Source organism: Crocodylus siamensis, chromosome 4 (genome assembly GCF_052110815.1).
Source record: "Crocodylus siamensis isolate JL-2025a chromosome 4, ASM5211081v1, whole genome shotgun sequence".
NCBI lineage: Eukaryota > Metazoa > Chordata > Crocodylia > Crocodylidae > Crocodylus > Crocodylus siamensis.
The window spans coordinates 7,339,484-7,354,343 of NC_143398.1; the positions used below are offsets into that span (position 1 = coordinate 7,339,484).

General features: G+C 53.6%; 1 protein-coding gene across 5 annotated transcripts in view; it reads left to right on the forward strand.

The window, feature by feature from the left end:
- The window catches only part of PODXL (podocalyxin like), a 76,132-nt gene that overhangs the window by 47,316 nt on the left and 13,956 nt on the right, over window positions 1–14,860 (forward strand). For all 5 annotated transcript variants that reach the window (XM_090041551.1, XM_090041552.1, XM_090041553.1 and 2 more), the window contains exon 5: window positions 12,666–12,825. In XM_090041551.1, coding sequence (XP_089897677.1) covers window positions 12,666–12,825 — 160 coding nt within the window. The remainder of the gene's footprint in view (window positions 1–12,665; window positions 12,826–14,860) is intronic.

Genomic DNA, 14,860 nt, shown 5'->3' on the forward strand with positions numbered 1-14,860 from the left:
GAGGAAGAAGTTTCCCACACTTTCCTCTAAAGCAGCGGTTCCCAATTGGTGGTGCGGGTACCACCAGTGGTATGCAGACAGCCTGTCAGTGGTACGCGTTAACAAATTTATTATAAGTACTTTATATGACAGAAATTTGCTGGTGGTACTTAAAGTTGAACTGAAAATTTGCTGGTGGTACTTAAGGTATCGTGTTAAATTGGTGGTGCGCCATCTGTCAGGGTTTGGGGACCACTGGTCTAAAGCATCTAGCTTGACCAGTGTCAGAGACACTGTTGGACTGGTTGGGCTCAGGGTAGCAGATCCTGCGGGCTTCTGGACTTTTCCCCACTGATACATTTCCAGACCAGAGCATGAAACTAGAGCAGGCAGCTTTGCTTGTGGTTCACTTTTATGGCTTCAGGTCTTATCCCTACACTGTTGCTTTGCAGATGAAATGGCAGGACAGTGATTAAGATAAGGACATAGGATGAAATGCCAGACAGGATCCAGCTTGGGCAGTAGCCAGAGCCAGATGCAGGAAGGTGAAGGATCAGCAGAAGTGGGGCAGTGGGTCTCCACATGAGGTCTCACCTTGGTTTTTAAATTGAATTTAGACCTCCCTCCCATATTTTCAGTGACCATGCGTGTGCTTTAATCCATGAAAACATTGCAACTTTATTTTATTTAAAGAATGTCTTTTTGGGCTCTAAGTTACCATGCCCACTTTGCTTCAGTCATGCACGGGTGATGGGTTGGCTCACCATGCGTGGTCAGGTGGCTAGCAGCTGGCTTCAGGGACCGGAAGAGCCTTGTAGCAAAAGGTTTGACTTCGCTAGCTCAAGTGGAAGAGCTGGTGGTGATGGGCCTGAGTTTCGATCCCTATGGAGTTTGCCTGTATACACTCGGAGTTTGTTACAACGGGGCCCCCTGTGCAATGCCTAGACTCATGTTTCTCCATCTGTTTAGACTCAAGACACCCCTCCTTAGGTTCAGGGCACCCTTGTTAGATTCAGGGTGCCCCTTGAAAGATGCTGGCTCTTAGCTTTTACTTGTTTTTTGACTGCAGAAAAAATACTAAAGCAATCCTTTTGTTGCAGAGAACTCAGAAGGAGCACACCAGGGCAGCATCACTATGGATTCCTATTTGAAATCTAGGGTTTTATCTTGTGAATCGTGTTTGCACACCTAACAGTGCTAAGGTTGTGCGGCACTATGGTTGATAATCACTGGTTTCATCTACGTAGATTCGTATAAAGTGCCCCTCACTGGAGCATCCAAGGGCAGATTGCAGATCGGCCCCTTAGGCACCACCACATGTGGATAGATTACCTGGGCTTCCCTGGGAAACTGAGTCAGAGGAATCAGGTGAGGTCCCTGGACTCCTCAGGTAAAGAGGAGAGTTAAATGGATAGACCGAGTGCTGAGCCTGGAGGCTTGGAGCTGGCCAGTATGACCTGCTAAGCACAGGGGTGTTTCTGAGCTCCCTCCTTGGACTTGACCTATGGGTGCATGTTAGGCATCACAGAAGAAGCTTTTTAAAGTCGGCCTCTAACGGGGGCTGAGGGTGGTAGCCATGCCCACCACTTGTAGAGCAGCCCTTTGTGTGAGCTCGATGCCGAATTATATAGGACTGAATTAAGCACAGGCTCAGACCTGTTCAATTTAAAACTTTTATTGTTTCACAAAGTCATAAACTAAAGGAGGTCTGTTGGTTCACGAGGTTCCCAAATCAAGCCCTTGCTCTCTAACCCGGAAGCTAGGTGCGGCTGCCTGATTCAGTAGTCTCAGAACTGGTCAACAGCTCATTTAAAAGGAGTCCCTTATCTTTTTTTAGGCAAAAGATACAAAACTGTCCCCATGGTGGAAGTGAGGCATCTAACATAACTTTACTATTAGTTATATATGATAACACTTATACATATGCATTTCTAATTCTTACTTCTATTGGTTATTTAGTTAACTTATTTATATTATAATATCAGGTGATACGCTTTGTATTATAATCATTACGCTTCTTATGTTAATTCTTAATGACCTTTATATTTCTTATGCTAATTTTCTATAACCTAAATACATTATTCATCTATATGTTTTGCTGGGTTTTGCAGGGTTAAAATGTCAAAACTGACATAATATGCGGTTGTTTTTTCGTCACTGCGGTTTAGCCATGCAGTTTCCTATTCTTAACCATGTAAGCGGCATGTCTGCTATTTTTATCATTGTTCAAAGATCAGAAGTTCAGTAGTTTCATCTAAGGGTCAGAAAGTGATTACCAGAATGTCAGTCGCTGACTCCTCAACCTCCTTGAAGCATTCTGGGAGTTCTAGTGCATTATTTCTAATGCTAGGCCTTGCTTAGCATGAGCACTCTCTCACACCCTTGCCCAGCACGTGGGAGGCTTGAGTTTTGGGCCCTCGAGCAGTGGAGATTCAGCTCCCCATTCCCACTTCCCAGCAGAGAGCCCGACTCACCAGGCCAGCAAGCTGTCTCGCGTGCAGCTGCCAAATGAATTTCAGCACTTAGAGGGGCTTGTGGTCTCTAGATCAGGGTTACTTTGTACCACTTGCTGTGACTTAGCTCCTTAGGGTTTTCCTGAATCCTGTGTACATAGCCAGTAGAGAAACCTAGATTTTTTCTCCAAGCACCTGCTAGGAGTGCTTTATGCAGTACCATGGGCCTAGGTCAGGTGTGAGCGAAGTCATCCCCACAGGAGAAGCAGGTGGAGCAGAGCATCTTGTTTAGGCAGAAGGGATTTCGGTTTAGGTTTGCAGGTCTTTTTGGGGAGAGGTTGTTTTCTTGGCATCACGGAGATGTTGGGCTGAAGGGACCTCATCTAGTCCAACCCCTGCCTGAGGCGGGATCATCCCTAATGCAAATCATCCCGTACAAATGCATTATCTAAACTCTGAGTAAAGTTGCACAGGCAACCCTGACACAAAACAAGACATAACACCCTAATCCACCATGGGTAAAGAAGGGGGACCACAGCAGCCAACATCCTGCTGCTGCGAGGGTTGTTCAGATGCACTCAAGAGATCCCAGGAAGACAGCCATGACCCCCGCTACAAAGGAAGGCAAACACTTGTTCTGCTCATGGATGCCAACAGATTTAACATAAAGCAGCACCCTGTTTGCATGCATTAATGCATTAATTGCAAGCCTCCTAGCTTGGCAACTTCTTTGTCTCCTTGCTGCTGGGGGTATCTGTGCTATTGCTCCCTCTGGCTGGTAAGCTCAGGTGCCTTGGGAAGTCCTATTCATCACAGCTCCCATTAATACAAAGTGCTGATCCAAATTTTTAACCGTTTTCAGTAAGATGGTTAGTATGTCCTCCAGCCTCTAAAATCACCCCTCGCACCCATGCCATAAAGCCTCCCACTCCACTGCCCATTTGAAGAAACTGTATGGCTCCCAAGCTAGGCAGATCAATCCTGTCTGACGTCCTGCCTTTGCAGATGTGGCAAACAAGTCTCCAGCCAAATCCTGGCAGTCAGGTGGAAACCTCTTATGCAGTTCACAGTGCGCACAGACAGCAAGTGGAGTCAGATCACATTTCTGCATTCAGCATTTGAAGCACAGACCCCCAGCTAGAGCTGGCATCACAGCGCGTGTCGTGTTGCATGCACACAGTGAGAGTCAGGCTCTACCCCAAAGTGCTGAATTATCTAAACAGGCAGGACTGACCGAGTGTGGGAGGGGAATTAGAGGTACAGGGGGGTTGCCCAAGGGGTTGGGAGTAAGAAGCCAGTGTCCTGGCTCCCAGCAGTGCTCTGAGTGTATTGGGCCATGCTGCCTTCTGGCACAGCTCCCCCAACAAGGGGACAGTTGTGATGGTCCAGGGCAGCCCTACACTAATCGGCTTCCCCTGTAGCATGGAGAGGAGTGTCTTGGGTGACCAGGAGCAAAGTGCACCACAATCTTTAAGATCTCTTGGGCCCAGGCTGTGGAGCACCTGGTCGCTAGACTCAGTTGGACATGCTGCGGGTGGTGGAGAAGGACAGGTGTGACACATCTCTGGCAGTCCATTGCCAAGAAGACAGGCTTTAAGGTGCTGGAGGTCCCTCAGGTGTGAAAGGTTTGTGCCCAGGCAGCCTAGATGGACGTTGAGTGGCCTTGGGGTGCAGGGGAGCCACGTGTAGGGCTACGGTGGAGACCATCTATCCTCCGGGCTTCACACTTGCCATCTTGGTGCTCTTTAATGGCTGTCACAGCTTGCTGATCCTGGTGCTCCTTGCTGTCCCAGCTGAGGAGTGCAGTGCTGGGAGTGGTATATACGCCTTTAGGCCTGCTGACATGGCTGGTGTCTCTGTGTGTGCAGACTTGTTCTGGCAGCAGCTTCTGTTTGCTTGCCTATATAAAATGGAGAAAAGCTCCTTTAGGGCTGAAATGGAGCCTGGCGAGTGAATGTGTGTGCAAATCTCCTGGTTTGGCATCTTCATTTCCTCTATGCTAGGGGCAGCTGCATTATCCCTCTCCGTGTCTGGCCAGCCAGGAAGCCTGGCACTCCAGTCCTTCAGGTGGCTCGGATCATGATATTTATCCAAGCTGCCGTTAACACCCAGTGCAGATCCAGGTTTGAAGCTGTTTGCAGTAGGACTGCGAGCGTGTGTCCTTCGGCATTTAAATCATTCCCCTCCCACTCGATCCACCATTAACTCTCCACCCAAGGAATTCCTGAAAATCATAAACATTTATGCTTCCCAAGCTGGGCAACCATATCCGACTTCCTGCCTTTGAAGATGTGGCAAACAAGTCTCTAGTCAAACCCTGTCAGCTAGGTGGAAAAGTCATGTGTCATTCACAGCCCATGAGAAAAACAGCAAACCAAGTGCTGCCAGAGACGTCTTTCTAAGGGATCAGAACTTGGGTCGACTTCAGGGGAGCTGGATAAAGTCACAATGCCCCTAAAGCACGTGGGCTGTGACGGAGTGGGCTGGCACAATGAACAACACCCTGTAATGTCAGAGGGTCGTATTTATATGGCTGTGGCCACCGAAAGCTCGAGTGGTAGCAACCCTGCAAAGTGAAGGCAAGTGCACCCACTTGCACGGGGATGGGAAAGTGGAAAGCAAATGTTTAACCCCGTTCCTCCGGGCTCCCTGGAGAGGGCAGAGCATTTGGCTAGGGTGCTGGATAATTTCCACAGTGAAAGGAAACCCAGGTCTTTGGAGATGCTCCAGCCAGGCCCAGCACTGGGGAGGACAGGACTGAGCATCCACCTGTGTCTGCAGATTCACCCCAAATCTCGCAGTTTGCCTAGGAGACTCCTCTGGATACATCCCCTACTTTCAAGCCTTTCGCCTCTACCAGGTCTGAAAGCAGGCTAGGGAAGAGTCCACAGCAGCATCACTTCTAGGGCTGGACCACATGTTGGGCAGGGTGTGCTCAGGCAATGCTGCTGATACTGGAAAGACTAAAGTGGTCAAAGCTCGAAGCCATTCCCCCAAGCTTCCTCTATCAGAGCCAAGCTTAGCATCCAAGACTCGTGGCTCTCATTTCCCTGCTTGGCTACTCGTCCATCAGCCGGCAGCGGAGGTCCGGTCATGCCAGGCTGTTCCCGCTGTGCAGGCAGCGCTCCCTCCCCAGAACAGAGCTGTATTCTCTGTCCTTGGGTTCGTTGTGCCCTGGCAATGTGTTGTGACAGCCCCTCTGGCTGGTGGGTCTTGCTCACACGCTCAGAGTTAAAGCAATCAACATTTTGGGGGTAAGGAAGGCATTTCCCCCTGGATCCGATTGGTAAGGATCACTGGACTTTTTCTGCCTTCCAGTGAAGCCTGGGGCATGGTCTGTGTCCTAGAATCATCTGGACGAGTTTTATCCAACAACCTTCCTGCCATTGCATGGCCAAAGTACTGCCGATGCCCTTGTCTCTTCCTGAGGCACACTGGAGGGGCCTGGCTTGTGGTTTCAGTGGCTGTTTTGTGACCCCTCCGGACAAACCTCTATTGTGTGGCTGGCCGCCGTTGCAGGAAACTGGACTCAGTGACCTGGGTGGTCCGTTCCAGGTCTGTGCTCCAAAGAGGATGTCTACACCACCTCCACAGTAACCCTGAGACTGGTGCGGAGAAAAAGCCCTGCCTACTTGGCTCAGCCCTGCCTACCCTTCTTGCCAAAAAATGTCCGGTGGTTGCTTTTTCATAGACTCATAGAAAATAAGGGCTGGAAGGGACCTCAGGAGGTCACGTCTAGTCCAACCCCTGCTTGAAGCAGGACCAGCCCCACCTAGATCATCCAAGCTAAAGCTTTGTCTGCCTGGGGTTAGAAAAACCTCCAAGGATGGAGAGTTTTCCACCTCTCTGGGTAGCCTGTTCCAGTGCTTCACCACCCTCCTTGTGAAATAGTTCTTCCTAATATCCAACCTAAACTTCCCTTGCTGCAACTTGAGCCCATTGCTCCTTGTCCTATCATCTGCCCCCATTGAGAGTAGCCAAATCCTCTTTCAAACTCCAAGACCTGAAGCTGGGTTGTGTTCATGAGAACAGCGATGCGTGTCCCAGGTATCACTCTGAGCGAACGTGGCTTTTCTTCAGCATCTAGAGTTGGGGGAAGCAAGCAAGGGTGTTTCTCACCACTGGAGTGGCACAAAGACACTCCAAAAATCATTGTAACAGCCCAGGATGATACAGATGTGAAGGTATTGGAGGACTTCTGGGACGGTCTGCTAGGTTGGGGTAAGCCAGCACTTGACCATCAGTATCCGGCCAGTTGGGCTTCAACAGCATCTTTCAAGTAGGGCTTTCAAAGTACTTAGGGCATTGATTTAATTTAGCCTACACCACCTCACTCAGGAGGCAAGTGATGCCCATGGACTATTTTTACTGTATCCTGCAGGCCAAGTTGCATTTTACTGGGTGACTATCATTATTCAGCTGCATCCATCGGGCGTCCACAGCAGAGCCAACACAAAACTGAACTTGATGGGCTTAATTTGGAGGGGATCAGCTCAGTGGAAAGGAGAAGGAGGAGGAGGAAAGAGGGTAGAGTAGTGAAAGCAAAGTGAAAAAACAAAGAGGGCAAGGAGCAAGGGAAGGATGGAGGACACAGTCGCATGGCACAGGACAGAGAAGGTCCAGCTAGCACGAGGGAGCTCCCTGGATGTGCAACAGTCCCCGTTTTGGCAGCATCTGTCCCTACCAGCTGGCATGTCTGGGTACTCGGAGAAGTGATGCAAGGGCCCCCGGCACTACGGGAAGTGGAGGGTGTGGTAGGCAGTGCCCTTCTGTTTAAATCAGCCGTGCCAAAACAGATCCCGGCGTTCGGCGCTAAGCTGCATCGGATGATGCACTAACCACTGACTACACTGTGATATTTTGGAGAGGGTCTTCATCTTGGCATCCGACCCGAAAGCCAGCTCTGGTAACTGCAGGGAGAATTGTGGGCAGTCATTTCAGCCTGGCAGAGTATTTTGCTTCACTGTGTTGTGGCTGGGTACGATTAAAGAGCTGTCTGTGTGTCTGTGTACCTGCCCTTCCTCTCCAGAGGGATCGGGGGCATCATTCGTGACGCTAAGAGGCTTTCAGAGCTCAGGTTTTCTGCGTGCCAGCCTCCTCGCTCTGCCCAGCATCCTCTTTCAGCAAGGCGAGTCTTGAAAGGGAAGCTCTTTGCTGTGCATAACATCGCCTCGCCTGGGCCAGGCTCCATCGGCGGGGAAGCCTGTTCCTGGGGCCACCCCCCAGAAACAACGCTTCTCACTCCTTTGATTTGCTTTTTTAAAGGGCCCGTAACACCCAGTTTCTATCCGCCAGGGAAAGATTAGAGCTGCGGGAACAGGCCTTTGCTTCCTGCAGATCTGGGCAGCGTCACCGCACAGCAGTTTCCCTGCCAGCGCCGGCGGTGACTGACATGGGAAAGTGGAGGTCTGCCAGGCCTGGCTCATGGCGAGCTTGCTGCATTGCATCGTGAACCCTCATTTGGACCCTGTTTTATTTCCCACATCAGCTGGGCGAAGCCCTGAGCAGCATTACTTCACTCTGACTTGGACGAGAGCGGAGAGGGGAAAATCTTTGTCCATGCTCCTTCCCCAGCCCCAAGCCCATCTGCCTGGAGCAGGTTTGTTGATTCAAGTGCCGTTACCTCATTTGGGGATGTTAGTTTTAGATTCCCACCAGTGTGGGAACCAGATGAGATCAGCTTGTTAGGTCCTGTCAACTCCATCCAAGGGACGGGAAGTGCTGCAGAGGGCCGGCGCTGGAGCAGATGGGAGCCGCAGGGGACTGCCCTGTTCGGGAGCCTGGAAAAGCAACGAAGCTTTTTGCCTCTGAGGGCGCTAGGTCCAGCCCAGCTCAGGGTAGGAGCAATTGCACGTTGCTCTGAGATGTCCCTTGGGGGGTGTCCACTGGCTCTGTGGCCTTCCTCTTGGAGCCACGGGTGTCGTCCACCTCTGCTTGCTGCCCCCTCCGGGTCCCTCGCATCCTCTCTGGGACCTGTTGCACCCATTCCCATTTTGCATTTGGTTAAGTGGTATCATTTCTGGCTCTTCTGTTGCTTTGTGGGATGTGTCCATCACCTTAGGCTTAAAAATATTTCAACATCCTCTCTTCGGATGCCATCAGGTGCTTTTTAAAGCCCTGGTACCTCGAGGTGACCAAATATTTGCACGGCCTTTGGCTACCTCCCAATAGGCGCCTGCGCTGGGTGAGGACGTCGAGGTGTATTCAGCACAGCCAAGGAGGGGGACTTTCCTGCTCTTCCACTGGCTTCTTGTACAGCTTGGGTCAAGTCACTTAGGTGTCTAAATCCTCTTACGGAGCTGAGCCACGGTTTGCCCATTCCCCTTCTGTAAAATGGGGGTCCAAGTCCTTCACTCCTATGCAAGGGATGCGGTGAGGCTCAGCCTGTTGGCGGCGTGGGTGACAAGGCCTATATACATCTTGTAGGACTGTGAGCGAAACTCCCAATGTCAGGGGGGAAAGTCCTGCCCTCTTGGGCCCTTTGTGTCCCAGCAAAACGCCCCATAGCAGCAGATGCCGGGCCTCGCCACTCACCCTTCCCCATGGTTGGCGCCCACCCCGCCTTGACGTCTTTCACACCAGGGATGTGCTGAGCGTCCAGCTTTCTCCATTTGCAAGAAATAGCTTCTGTGTTGTCTTCGCAGGGAGCTGCCCCCACAACCTCTTCAGTTTTCCTCCGGCAGGTTGCTAGGGGAACCTGCTAGGACTGAATGGGCTGAAGTGGTTTGTCAGGACATCCTTATTCAGGCAGCATTGTTTTCCATACGAGCTTCCACTGAACTTAGCAGCTCAACCCTGAGGGCACAGAAAGGGGACATGAAAAAATAGGCTCGTCCCCGCCAGCACCATGAGACAGAGCTCCTCTCCAGTAGCCTGATCCTCCCCGGTCTCTTCAGATGGCCGCGGCGTGCCCCCGAGATACGCTCAGTCCCACTGAGAGCTCACGTCTACACACGACACTTCCTGCGCAGTAGCTCGTTGCTACAGCGCAGCAGCGTTGCGTGGCACAAACCGCAACGGGATGCTGCTGTGCAGTAGTAACGAGCTGCCGGGCAGTCGGCGTGGGAGCCGTGCGGGGACGCTACTTTGCAGCACTGCTGGTGACTGCGCAGTCACATAGTACTTGGGTGTGCAACTACTATACGACTGTGCAGTAAGCGCAGGCGCAGCCAGAGAGCCTGAGCTCGGGGACAGCAGGGTAACTCCACTGAAGATGCTGAGACCGCAACAAATACGCCTCGATTATCCTGCCTCTCTGATGTACTCCCCTGGCCCCGTCACTGCAGCATCTGAGCAGACTGAATCCTTTACAGCCTCACCACGCCCGCCGAGGCAGGCTCATGCTGGGATCCCATTTTGCAGGCAGCTCGAGGCCCAGGGGCTGACCCGAGAGGATGTGACCCGCGGGTGTCTCTGGCGCCGTGACCAGGGATTGTGAGGAATGAATAACGTAAGAGGGCGGAGAAGAGGGTCAGCCCTAGAAACAAATCGGCGACGTGAGAGCTTGTCTAAACTTTCAGCTCTGCAGGCCAGGGGCCCTGCCGTCCTTCACGTCCTGGGCCTAGCACACAGAGCCGCGGGCTGTACTGCACTAGGATGCAAATGGGAGATGGCGGGACGGGCGATTTAGAAACACAAGCTGCCAGCGCTGGACTTGGGATCCAGGGGCAGGGCTGGGGATGGATGGGGCACGGTGAGCCCTGTTAGGGCAGGCTGCAGCCTGGAGGAAGCAGGGCGGTGCCTTGCTAGCGCAGCTGGGTGCCCGAGCCCTGGAGCAGGGATGGCCTCTCATCTGCCCGCTGCTCAGGAGCCAATGCCGCAGAGCCCAGGGCGATTGAAGAGCCTGCCAGGGCTGGGCTTTCCCAGTGGAAAGCGAAAGGGCAAGAAGGGGACAGTGCCTGGATCGCTCCCCGTTCTCATGGTGCCGTGGCCAAGGCCCCCCATCCCCGCTGGGGACTAACAATGTACACAAGCTCCCTTGCTCGCTGCAGCGGGGGGCTCTTCCTTCCTCCCAAGCATATGCATCCTGTTGCAGCCAGGTGCCCCCGGAGCCACTTGCTAAATGCTTGGACTGGGGGGGCAGATTAGGAAGATTCCTCCTGAGGTCACGTCCCCCAGGAGAGCTCCAGGGCCTGACCGGCAGCCTGCCCCGGCTTCTTCTTCTGGGGGCTTAGGCGAGGCCAGGACCCCCCAAGGGAGGCAGAGGAAACAGAATTGGAGGGTGGTGAATGCTGAGGGCAGGGCGGGCATTGTCCCCAGCCAGGAGCTCAGGCCAGGCACAGGAGGCTGAGGAAGAAGGCTGAAGGGCTTGTGGTAGGGGAGGAGGGCTGAAAGAGACTCCCAGAAGGAGCTGGCTTGTCCACCTGTGCAGCCCCCAGCAGCTGGTCTACTCCCCCCACCACCCGGCATGATGCTTTTGCAGGGAGCACCATGCATGCACCTAGCAGCGCAATGCCTACCCTTCCCGACACAACAGGAGAGAAGGGAGCAGGAAAGCATTGAGTCACGTGGGCTGAGTGAAGTGAGCTGCAGACGCAGCCCAGCAGCCACACTGTGTGGCAACCCTGCCCTGAGCCCCATGGCAGGAGCTCATCCCCAACTCCCGTACCCTGCCCGCCTCTCTGCCTCCCAGCTCAGCGTGCTTGCAGCTGTGCGGACAGTGCATTTGTCTAGCCTAGCATTTCTGCACGGGGCAGCTTCGTGGTGGGGGGCTGGAAGAGCCACGAGTTAGAAGCGGTGCAGGAGGGCAGCCCCATTGCATGGTCCAGGTGCTGATTGCTATACTTGGGGTGACGGAGGCCAACATGGTGAAGCCAAGGGAAATACTAAGGTCACCGTGGAAGGGAAAATGCTTTGCTTTTTCAATCCTCATGGAAACAAAACATAGCTAAAGGGGAAAGCGGGCAGAGACTAGGGAAATTGTTGCGTGATTCCCACCACAAAGCCACCTCGTGTCTGCTCTCAGGAGTAGCTGATACAAATCAGGCATTGGCAGAGAGGATGCAATCAGAGCATTTGCAGAGGTCACCGCTGGGCTGAGGAAGGAGATCCCTGGCATGGGGTGAATAATGCATGGGCAGACTAGCGGAGCCGGGCATGGGAAGCTGCCCGGCACGTGCCCGGGGTTAGGCGCTGCACGTTTTCACGTTGGCTGGCAAGCCGTCAGGCTCTCTGAGGAGGGCTCGGCTCTGCTGCGGGCCCACGAGGTGCTGCGTTCTTCCTGCACCATCCTTTCCGCCCCCAGAGGACTTTGCTTACCCTGGACATCACACAGGGTGTCTCGCTGGAAGCCGGTGCTGTGCAAGCGCATTTGTTTATTGGGACATGCCTCAGATTGCACACCCTCCACCTTTTCTGCAGCTTTTGGGAACAAGCCCTTTGAGACTCTCCCCCGCCAGACCAGCCCTGAGATCCACCCCCTCCCTGCTCCCACTGTCCCCCCCCGGGGAGATGCTATTCCTGTAACTCCAAAAGCTGCAGCCCTCAGATAAGGACGGCGGTGCCCTGGCATGCAGCACAGGCCAAGCGGATTTGGCTCGTAATAAATAAACTACTTTTAAATGCTTCCTGGCCCGCAGACGCAGTGGCCGCGCGGAGGGAGAGCAGAGGTTGTGGAACCTGCTGCCGGGAATGAAGATAACAGGCTCCTTCCCATTCCCACCCTCGTCCCCATCACTCAGGCGTGCGGCAGGGGCATCCAGCACTGAGGAAAGGTGCATCAGTGCTTGCTGGCACTCATTCGCCCCTGAGCCTAGCAGAGAGAATGAGTGCTACGCCCAGGGCAAAGCAGCAAATACAGCCACAGCCTTGCTTTGTAGGAGCTGGAGCAGGAGGCTGAAACATTTCCACCCCCCCCCAGTCCTTGGGACAACCCTGTTCTGCGTTGCCAGGACATAGTTGACTTTGGCCTTTGGAGGGGCTAAACCGGCAGCAACACTTTACAGTTGAGGAACCAGAGGAGAAACCTGGTTTTATTTCCTGCCTTGCTACCGATAACCGCAGCCGGCGCTGATATGGCTGTGCCTCAGCATCCCTTCTGCCACGTGCCTCTCATCGGAGGGGTGTTGCGAGGGTCCGTGCAGCAGGGAACACGAGATGCTCAGGCCGTCAAGTGCCCAAGAGAGACAGCATGACTTGTTAGGGTTAGGTGTCCAGCAGCCCTTGCGCATGGAGCCAGGAAACTGTCTGGAAGGAGGGAGCTGTCATCCATGCATGTGCTTTCTGTCCCTGCAGGGCGCGGTGGAGCAAACGAAGCAGAGCGAGGAGCTGTACAACATAATCTGCAAAGCACTGAAGCCCACCTTCAACCAGAGCCAAGACCGGTGCATTGTGAGCCTGGCCCCTATCCAGGGCTCCTCTAACCACTATGCTTTGGTGGATGCTTCTGTGCTGAGTAAGTGCTGTGCACCTCCTAATGCTGTTGGCAGGGGCCCTGACAGCAAAACACCCTTTACCTGTTCAGCTCTGGAAGGAGGCCAGTATGGGAGCAGCCAAGTGGAAGTGCTGGAGGTGTTCAGACAGGACCCCATGCAACACCTCTGACTCAGGTGGTGTTTACAGTACAGCCCATTAAGGGCTTGTTTCTGGGCCCACATCGGTTTCTGCTGCCCTCCTTCAGCTCCTAATGGAAGCCCCTTAGGGCCAGGATGAAATAACCACTAGGCCCATCGCTGTGTTTCCAGACCTAGGTGCTATTGGAGCCATATTGGACCCTTTTCCCTAGGGGGCTACAAAACTCAGGACGCTCCAGCTTCAAGGCATTTCTTTTTTTTTTTTTAATCTTTCCTGCCCTCCAACACACACATTTCAAAGGTTCACATTTCAAGGGTTCAAATCCAACTCAACCCAGGAGTAGCCAAGCACTACTCTAGTCCTGGGCTGCTTCACGTGGCAACACAGTGAATCAAGGAAAGGGGGGTGGATTTCAGTCCAAGCAAAGGCTTGCATCATTCAACTGCCCCCAGAAGGCCTTGTCAGTTTGGGACAGATCACAAAGGAGGAGGGAAGGTTTGGACAAGTCACGAAAACTGAACCCGCCCCTCCACTTAATCTGGATGCAGAAGTGGGGCAGTCACTTATGTCACCAAGGGAGAAATTTCGCCTCAGAGCAGATTATATCCTAACTGTCCAGTAGTGGGTTTCTCAAAGCATCTGGCCCTGCAGGATGGACCTGCTCTCACCATCTAGGAGGGGAGCACCTGCTTCCTTGTTCAAGCCATGCTTAGCTTTGCAGAGGAAGGGAGCTAGGTTGGGCTGAGCATACTGCTGGGCCCAGAGCTAGTCTGCAGGTGTGCGCGCGGGGGAGCGGAGGCAGACAAACAAGGCGTGACAGATGTGCTGGCATCTGCGGCCATCACCCAACCCTCCAGAGCCACAGGGCATCCATGTGGGCTGCTCTCCCAGCCCAGGAGCCAGGCTGTAACACTGCTGCCTGCTACACTGGGCCCTTCCCAGACAAACCGCCCGGAGCAATGGAAGCTGTGCTGCGCTCCCGGGAGGACACCAGCCCTTTAGTGCTCAGGCTGCTCATTCGAAATGCCCGGTGCTCCCAAGAGGGGTTCGCACCTGGAAGCCAGTCACAGGAGCCAGTTTTACAAGTCATCCCATGGTGCTGCGAGATCCAGGCTAGGGAACAGCCTCACACTGGCCCAGGAGAGTCAGGCACTGGCTGTCCTGCAGATCTGCTCAGCTTCGATTTTTAGTCTGGTCATGCCTATTCCCCAGGCTGCAGGCATGCCCAGCACCACTGTGGTGGGCACCAGAATCTCCCTGTTTAAATTTCTGCGCAGGTCAGTTTTGCTTTCTTCCTGGGTTGCTCAGTGCAGGCCGGAGCCCCAGTATCCACACAGCCAGCAGCAGAGCATGCTTGTCTCTGCTGTCTCCCCCAGTCCAGACATGGACAGTGAGCAAGCCTGGCTCTATCCCTTGCTTAATGCTGGGCTTTGCTGCAGAAATGAAAGGGGCCATTGGATACTGGGCTGCGCGCACAACCTTCACCCTCACCAACCCCTAAGCATGTGGTTGCATCCCCAAACGTCTGCAGCACCAGCACTGGGGTCCAGGGAAGCTGGATCTGCATTGGTCCACCTTCACCTCCAACTGAGATCGAGGATATGAGTGCAAGCCTTGGAGCCAAGTTAGCCTCCCTAGCAAACCTCCAGGTCCAGCGCATGTTGGCAGGCAGGCACTTGGCCCTGCCCTCCCTGGAAGCATGACAGACAAGCCCTGTAACTCCTGCCATCCCCCTAACATGAGCGAAAGCTGACAGGACCCAGCAGGAGAGAGGGTCTCCTGTCTGTCCCTGGCACCCAGGCTTCATTCCCTCTACTTCTTCATGCAAACCACTATTTCGGCAGGCCTCCCTTCCCTCCTTTGGATGAGGGAGACACTTTATAGCACAGCACTTGGGCTGGGACCGCTCCAGGCTT